The sequence below is a fragment of the Ascaphus truei genome, chromosome 11 (assembly GCF_040206685.1).
Source record: "Ascaphus truei isolate aAscTru1 chromosome 11, aAscTru1.hap1, whole genome shotgun sequence".
In the NCBI taxonomy this organism is placed as follows: domain Eukaryota; kingdom Metazoa; phylum Chordata; class Amphibia; order Anura; family Ascaphidae; genus Ascaphus; species Ascaphus truei.
The window spans coordinates 50,927,469-50,936,104 of record NC_134493.1 but is presented as its reverse complement, the minus strand read 5'-3'; the positions used below and the strand labels follow the sequence as shown (position 1 = coordinate 50,936,104).

The window sequence follows — 8,636 nt, the reverse complement described above, 5'->3', positions numbered from 1 at the left end:
TGTCCGGTTCAAAACCGCACACCTGGCAACCCCACGTGCGTGTCCGGTATTACCTCTCTGGACATAGTGACCTGACTGACATGGAGGGGCCGCAGGATTTCCTGAGCAGGACTGCTGCTAGGAGGCCAGGGCAGCTTCCTCCATCTTGATTGGCTGCTGCTGGGTAAAGCAGCCAATCAGGAGGCGGTGTCAAGAGCCTCTGGGTGGGACCAAGGAGAGGAAGAAACAGCATGGAGCGGAGGGGTGTGTGTCTCGAGTTTGTTGCACCTTTCGCCATTGTGTCCATTATTTTTGAAGTCACCACCTGGCAACCCTACCACACACAGTTACACTGTGCAACACAATCACACTGCACAACAACACACAAGTTACTGTGTCACACACACTTAACAACTCGCACACAGACTGCGTCACACACAGTTACACTGTGCAACAGACAAACTCACGGTTACCACGCAATACATAGACTGGCACAGCACAGTATACACTCACAGGCACAAACTGCTCCTAGCCACAATGCTAATCTAGGAGCAGGTTGGCAACCAGCCAGAATGTGCTCGCTGTGCTCAGTCAGGCTCAGTGACACGGGATTCAGTAGCATTTGCTGCCACCTGGTGACCATGATGTTAACTGTACTTGCATACGTCACAGACAGGATTCTGTAACATTAGCGCTGGAATGTGTGCGATAACCTGCTTCATGCATGTGCCTCGTACACAGATATAAGAGGTCCCCTCAGCTTCTATAAACAGATATAAGAGGTCCCCTCAGCTTCTATAAACAGATATAAGAGGTCCCCTCAGCTTCTATAAACAGATATAAGAGGTCCCTCAGCTTCTATAAACAGATATAAGAGATCCCCTCAGCTTCTATAAACAGATAGAAGAGGTCCACTCAGCTCCTATAAACAGAGAGAAGAGGTCCACTCAGCTTCTATAAACAGATAGAAGAGGTCCACTCAGCTTCTATAAACAGATAGAAGAGGTCCACTCAGCTTCTATAAACAGATAGAAGAGGTCCACTCAGCTTCTATAAACAGATAGAAGAGGTCCCCTCAGCTTCTATAAACAGATAGAAGAGGTCCACTCAGCTTCTATAAACAGATAGAAGAGGTCCACTCAGCTTCTATAAACAGATAGAAGAGGTCCACTCAGCTTCTATAAACAGATAGAAGAGGTCCACTCAGCTTCTATAAACAGATAGAAGAGGTCCCCTCAGCTTCTATAAACAAATAGAAGAGGTCCCCTCAGCTTCTATAAACAGATAGAAGAGGTCCACTCAACTTCTATAAACAGATAGAAGAGGTCCCCTCAGCTTCTATAAACAGATAGAAGAGGTCCACTCAGCTTCTATAAACAGATAGAAGAGGTCCACTCAGCTTCTATAAACAAATAGAAGAGGTCCCCTCAGCTTCTATAAACAGATTCAGCTGCTTACGAGGTCGGTCTTGTTGCTTGTCCCATTTAAAGTTTTCCATCTTGAGAGGGCCGACTATGGAGGGCTGTCTTTGTCCGGCTCACCTGTGGCTCCTTGGAACAGGAGAGTGATGTATTTGGCGGCAGTGCTGTCGTCAGATTTTCCTGGGGCCCAGGACTAGAGTTTCGACCAGGCTCCCCAACCCCCACCTACCAGCAGCCTTGCGAACTCCCCCTTCCCCACCCTCATGAGCCACCTCCTCTATTCTCCCCCCTCTCCCCGTGTATTTCTCTCACTCTCCCACCTCCACTATCACTTAAGTAGCCCTTCTCATTCAATCCCGCTCCCTCAATCTCCCCCTCCTAACACTCATTCCCCCCACTGGCCACACACCTTACCCCGATACCCATACAATTCCCCTCCCACAATCCCCACAATAATTACCCCACTCCTGCACACACACAAAATGCAACACACATACATGCAAAATGCAATACACACACACATGCAACATGCAACACACACACAAAAATACAACACACACATTCACACAACATGCAACACACACAAAATGTAACACACAAACACACACTTACCTTGCCGGTGGTCTGAGGCCGCTGTGCCCCGGATCTCCCCAGCTCCTGCGGGCAATCCGGTGCAATCTGACCAGGTAGGGTCTGGGTTACGGTTGAATCATTTTGATTGTGTCAACTTTGGTTAATGTAGAGATGGGCGAATGTGTGAAAGTTCACCCCGGAAACGTTCGCACAAACCTCTTTAATTCTTAGGAAACTTAGCAAACCTGAAAAAGTTCATTCAATGCTTATTGTTCTTCCAAGACTGCAAAATCCAGACCCTGAAATATGGGTTAGGTGCTTTGGGAGATAGGGGGAGAATCCCAAGTTACTTATACACCTCCCTGAAATATAGGCTAATTTAAGTGCTTTAGATATACTTGTATATAAATAGTAGCACACTGTATATCTCTCTTGCCAAACTTGCAAAGAAATGTCCGTCTCTAAATATCTGTGGCCATTTTCCCCCATTCAGTTGTCTGTCGTTATCTGGTGGGGATCGTGGGGAGGGGGAGACTCTGGGTGTTCTATGACAGAAGTGCTCTCAGCTCCTATATACAAATGGAAGACATCCCATAAGCTCTGCCTATATACAGATAGAAAGATCCCCACAGCTCTTGCTGCCCTCGGCTCCTGTACATATGTAGAAGAGGTCCCCTCTTCTCCTATACAGGGAAAGAAGAGGTCCCCTCAGCTCCTCCGATACACAGAAAGAAGAAGTCCCCTCAGCTCCTCCGATACACAGATAGAAATGATCCTCTCGGATTCTGTGAACAGGTGTAGGTTTGCTTTGTGTATGATTGTAAAACAGCTTTTTGTTCATTCCCCAGAATCCCTTTCCCTCAGCCCCCAGTACTCACACACCACACACATCAAGTCAGGTCTGTATTATGTTTATTTAGTGAGGGTCCCAGACTCTGGGACACAAAAGTTACAGTCATAAAAAAAAAAGCTTTGTAAGCAGATAAAATATGAACCTGAAACAGCTATACACAGGAAACAAAGATGGGGGGAAAGGGTCTCATTTCGTAAATACATTGTTAAAAAATATCTGAAAATCTGTGACATAACATATAAATGTATTTTTTTCTCTCTTGGGCCTATTACAATTTAGTCCCTGGTTTTATTTTGAAGTCGCACTTCTCAATATAAGTATTTCCTATCCTCCTCCTCCTCCTCCTCGAAGGACAGGCTGCCTCTCACTACACAAACTGTTACTCATGCTCAAGATGTTTTGGTTGGCAATAGATTGGTAACATTTCTCAGATATATCTTCTTCGCATGCGTAAGCCCTCAGCATTAAAAGGGTGAACAACATCTACGTCCTCTGCAGATGATATTGCCTTGTGGTAAACAGACTCTGAAATGCCTTATTGCTTCACCCATCAGGGTTATTGGTTACAGCTTTGGTCCTTTATATAGGAACATATCCAAATAATTGTAACTGAAAATAACACCACACTTGTAATAATAACACTGCGCCTATAAAACTCTACACGTCATGATCAGGTTGGGTTGGCAGTGGGGCTGGTTTGGTAGCTGGTTAGATTGGTTGGCAGTTGGTTGGCTGAGTCATTAGTTGGATTGGAAGTGGTATTGATTTGGTAGTTGGTTTGACTGGCAGTGGGTTGGGTAATCCATTGGGCTGACAGTGGGTTAGAATGGCAGCAGGGCAGATTGGCAATGGGCTGTTTTTTGTGGCAGGGATTGGCAATAAATTGGTTTGTCTGTGAGACGGATTGGCAGTGGAATTGATTTGGTCTTTGGTTAGACTGGTAGTGGGTTGGTTGGGCAGTCTGCTGGAGAAACCGTGAGTTAGAATGGCAGTGAGTTGATTTGTCTGTAGAATAGACTGGCAGTGGGTTGGTTTGGCAATGATTTAGATTAAATGTCGGTTGTGAGAGGGTCTTGCAGGGGGCTCACAAGACGGATTGATTTTTCACGTGCGGCGGGCTGCAATGTCCTGTCTCGTTGAGCCGGCTGACCCTATATGTCTCGTAGTGGATGTTGTGGGTTATATCTTTAAGGTCTTGTAGGTTGGACCTGGAAGGAGGAGACAAGGTGGACAAAAAGTGAGCCAGCCAGAGGCAGATCTTCCACTTTCTAAGCTTTTACAAAAAACTTTTACAGCCTTAATCCCACTTGGGAACTATACTGCATTTGCAATACAGTAAAAGCACTGTTCACTCTTGCAAAACCTTGCCTTGGATTATTACCCTTTTGCTGCCAGAGAAGCCTATGACGCACAGGGGTTATGGCCTTTGTTATAAATCAAGACCTGTTTAATAACATTGGAGAAATTCGACCACATGTGTAACCTTAGTGTATACAGTATCAGGTCTCTGAGTAATAATAGTTCCCTCTGACTAATGCAAGTCAATGGAAAGTTAAGGGATCTTTTCCATTTCCCTTGCATGTCTCCCAAGTGGGAGCTTTCTTATGTAATTGTTGGTCTTGTCTACCTCTTGCCATGTAGGCTCGCACTCTAAATCCTCGAACTGTTCTTCTCTTTCCTGAATCTACAAGAACCGGCTGGCTAGGAAAAAAACAAAATCTTACCTGATTAGCAGATCTCTTAAATTGGCAAATTCACAGTGTGCTGTGTTTTCCACTGAAAGGAAAGAGACGGCACATGAGACAATATGTAGGACGCGTGTACCCTTTAAACGTAGAATAAATAATGAGACCAGGCAGTAGTATACGGAAAGAGTGGTAAAGGCCACAGCTTTATTAATTTAACATTCATCTTTAATAATCAAACATAAACCAATGTTAGCCTTCCGGCTATACGGTAACTGTGACGGGGAGCCTTCACTGTCTGAGTAGTTCTGCAGGAAAACCTGCGTGGAGAGCTTGAGCCCAGCACCGAGCAGGTTCATTTAGAGCAGACTGTCCCAATTGACCTGCTCAGCTGGCTCCTTTGCACCTTTAAAAAGCATGCAAAGGAGGGGGGGGGGGGGGCAAGGAGTAGGTCTCTATTCCAGGCAGACACCCTAGACTTCTGAAGGGATCACAGGGGAACTGAATCTCTCTGGCCAGGATGGAACTGGACCCTGGACCACGCAGGAGAGGAACCCTGTACAAGAACTTGCAGAATCCTAACCCAACAGAACGTAACTGACCTCCACTTTGTTGCCTAGTTTTGATGTTGGAAATGGGCCTAGCCTCCCACCTAGATCAGCTGTATGGGGAAGTGTATTGAGGGCCCCAAATAGGAGTTAGGATGCTTGTTTTTGTTTTCCTGTATACCCAGTTTTTTGTTTTTTTGCTGCCAATAAGCGGTTTACCTTATTTTTCTCCCAAAACGTCTCCTGGTCTGAAAATCTGCACACATCTACAATAACCAACGATGTATGAATACCGTTCCAAATATTTCTCTGCTTCCCAGTCAGTATCTTAAACTTATCACACCAACGCATTAACATAACCGCCTCCCCGAAGCCATTTGAAACATCAAATATGCTTTAAAATCCCCAAAAGTAGAAGACCTCTCTCAATACTTCCATGTAAATCAATATTACAAAATGTCATGATCAGTGTCCGATAAATAAATCATTCCTGTAAAGGCCTCAACCACCATTCTCCAAATCCATGTGACCAATACAAAAAAAAAGGTTTAAAAATGTAACAAAACAGGAATAGCCTGGTTTGGCTTTCTCCTCCTGTACATCTCTCGCAAAAAAATAATCCAATTAAAACGAGGTACCAAGTGCCTAAGGCCGTTATCCCGCTGGCGCTGACCGCGCTTGCAGCTTGGCGCGGTTACCTGTGTGACAGGGTAATGCTCCCGTCCACGCTCACGCTTTGCGCGCTCATGTGCGGGTACGCACGCTCTCCCAAGCTTGGGGCTTGGCGAGCCGAGAGTTTGACTTTGGAGCGGAGAGCAGGGTCACACGACCCTTCCCCCATTTTTTTTCGGGTGGCCCCCGAGGACCGCGCTACAACAGGGGTTAAGCTGTATTATTTTACAAACATTTCCAAACAAAATGTCTTCAAACTTTTGAATCACTAGAGGGGGAAGAAGCAGAAATCTTATTAATAGCAAAAACAATTAGCAAATTACCGAAACTAAAAAAATAATTATTTTATTTAATAAAATCGCACCAAATATCTACAGCCACAACAATTGGAAACAACTCCAAAAGCACCAAATTCTTAGTCAAACCTTTTTACACCTCCAATTTAAGCCACTGTTCAGCACACCAATGGCCTTACAAAAAAAGGCTCTAAATTACATGTCACTAATCGCATGTGTAAATAGCTCAAAGTCGCAATTAGCAATGAAATCCTCCTGCATGCAAGAATGACCATTACATCTCTTTAAAATACTTCCCAAACTGACAAATCCTCTTTAAGCTCTTCAGATAATCTAATGTGATGATGAGGAAGCTTAACACCTGCCGAAGCTGCCGAACAATTATCCTTCCCATATACGTGGCATAATCCTACATGCAAATGTAAATGCCCAATTAAAGACTGCGACTGTTTCAATCAATTGTTTTATTTTAACTAATAAGGCTAACTGAATTAACACATGTCGTTTCCTAACTTTCGCAACGGGAAGCCTAAATGCAAAACAATTCTTTTTGGCAAAGGTACGCCAAACCTGTTTGCTTACCAGCCAAAAGATTTGAATAACCTAAAACAAATATCACTCTTTTTTACACGACCAACAAGTGCGAAATCGTCCAAATAGTGTAATACAAATGTTGGATTTGTCTCAAACTTCCCATGCCAGAAACAAAGAGAAAAAAAAAAGGCTTTGAAATAAAAACAAAGATAATTAGCGACCAATAGGTAAACATTTATCAAAGCAATAAAAACAGTCCCAGGAAAACATACAGTAAAGGAAGAATAGGTGGCAATCTAGAAACAACCTCAATATCTGCTTTGGGTAAAAAGCACCTTTACCACATTCTCTAATTAAACAAACAGCCTGTTCAAAAGTTGCGTATGACACATGATAAATATCTTTATCAATACCATTGTTAATCGTCAAGCCACTTGGGTAAGGCAAATTGTTTATTAAACAAAAAAAGGGGGGGGGGTGTCACGCACGCGCATTTTAATGGAAACTTTGTTGTGTTTTGTCACTCAAATTGTAATTATACGCTCAAAAGTCTTTCATTCAATCAAAAACATCAAAATCAAAATGCAATTTCAGTGACACAACCCAAAGAAGTTGCACTTAGAATGTGCGTGCTTAGCAATGTGGTGAAGGTGTGTGTCACTGAGGTGTGTGTGTGTGTGGTGAAGGTGTGTGCAGTGAAGATATATGTCACTGAGGTGTGTGTGTATGTGTGGTGAAGGTATATGTCACTGAGGTGTGTGTGTGTGTGTGTGTGTGGGGAGGGGGTGTGTGTGTGTGTGTGGTGAAGGTATATGTCACTGAGATGTGTGTGTGTGTGGGGAGGGGGGGTGAGGTGTGTGTCACTGAGGTGTGTGTGTGTGGTGAAGGGATATGTCACTGAGGTGTGTGTGTGGTGAAGGTGTGTGTTACTGAGCTGTGTGTGTCTCTGCGGTGTCGACGGCAGTCCTGCGCATGCGCGTGGCACTCGCCACGTCTGCGCATTTACATATGTGTGTTGTATGTTCTCGCATTCTTTCCATGTTCTCGTAACAGGACGTGGTGATTTTAAGATGTTAATATTATAACAATGTACTTTAAGATATTCATCCTACAGCAAGATACTGTGGCACATAGTTACTAAGCATTGCTATGCCATAAGACTAGAGAGAGAACAACCCACGTTGTGCGCTCAAAGTTGTGCTATAAATGATATGATCACAATTTATACTGCTAAAACCAATAGATATAAACATTGATGAAACAGATGTAATATAGCAATTGGCAAAGCAATATTGTGAAAACCTGCGGGCAACGGAAGAAAAAATAGCGCTTGTAAATAGGTAATGGGTGGGAACAAATGTGACTGTGAATCATTTCTGAACCAGGCACTTGCTGCTTTGCATAGGGGGTAATTCTTAACCCCAAGAGGGATGAAGTGAAGAAAGCTCAAAAATATGCCTCCATGGTGAAGTATGCCAAGTGGATTATTAGATTTAAAATAGTAATTAAAATTCACTCACAAAGTATGTTGGAGTGCTAAGCATGTATGGTCCTCACTGGTCCTTTAGGACTGATCGGCTCCTCACTCTTAAACCTCCCCTCCAATGCTCCTTATCCCTGCTCGGCTGTGTACTGCTTGTTCGCCCTCCTCATGGCGTCCCACGTGTTTCAGGGGATCTCCTGCAGTGATGTTTAGATGTTGCGAGCGTCGCGAACGGTGTTGAGCGTGATGACAGCAGGTGGGGGGCCTGACCAGCATGGAGCACGGTAGCAGAGGGTTCCTTCTCCTTTCCTGCTACGCGTTTCGCTAGGCGCAGCTAGCTTGGCCAGGGATGTGAGGGAGGCTTAGAACCGAGGAGCCGGTTGCAGTGTGTACCATACATGCTTAATACTCACATACGTTGTGAGTGGAGGCGTATTTTTGCGCTTTCTTCTAGGCTTTCTATGCCATGAGACACCTGCTGGTGCCAGTAGACAACGTAAAGAGACCATTCACTTGAATAGGCCGCAAGATATTTTCCAGTACTGGAAGGTATCTTATGGCACATCAGCAATTAAATGTGGCCCACTGAAGT

The 8,636-nt window shown here is 44.3% G+C and overlaps 1 protein-coding gene across 4 annotated transcripts in view; it reads right to left on the bottom strand.

Annotated features, from left to right (window-relative positions):
• Window positions 1-2,868: 2,868 nt before the first annotated feature.
• The window catches only part of SEPTIN12 (septin 12), a 103,831-nt gene continuing 98,063 nt past the window's right edge, over window positions 2,869-8,636 (bottom strand). For all 4 annotated transcript variants that reach the window (XM_075566182.1, XM_075566183.1, XM_075566186.1 and 1 more), the window contains 2 exons: window positions 4,551-4,602; window positions 2,869-4,034 (listed from right to left, as the gene is read on the bottom strand). In XM_075566182.1, coding sequence (XP_075422297.1) covers window positions 3,911-4,034; window positions 4,551-4,602 — 176 coding nt within the window. In that variant the 3' untranslated portion in view covers window positions 2,869-3,910. The remainder of the gene's footprint in view (window positions 4,035-4,550; window positions 4,603-8,636) is intronic.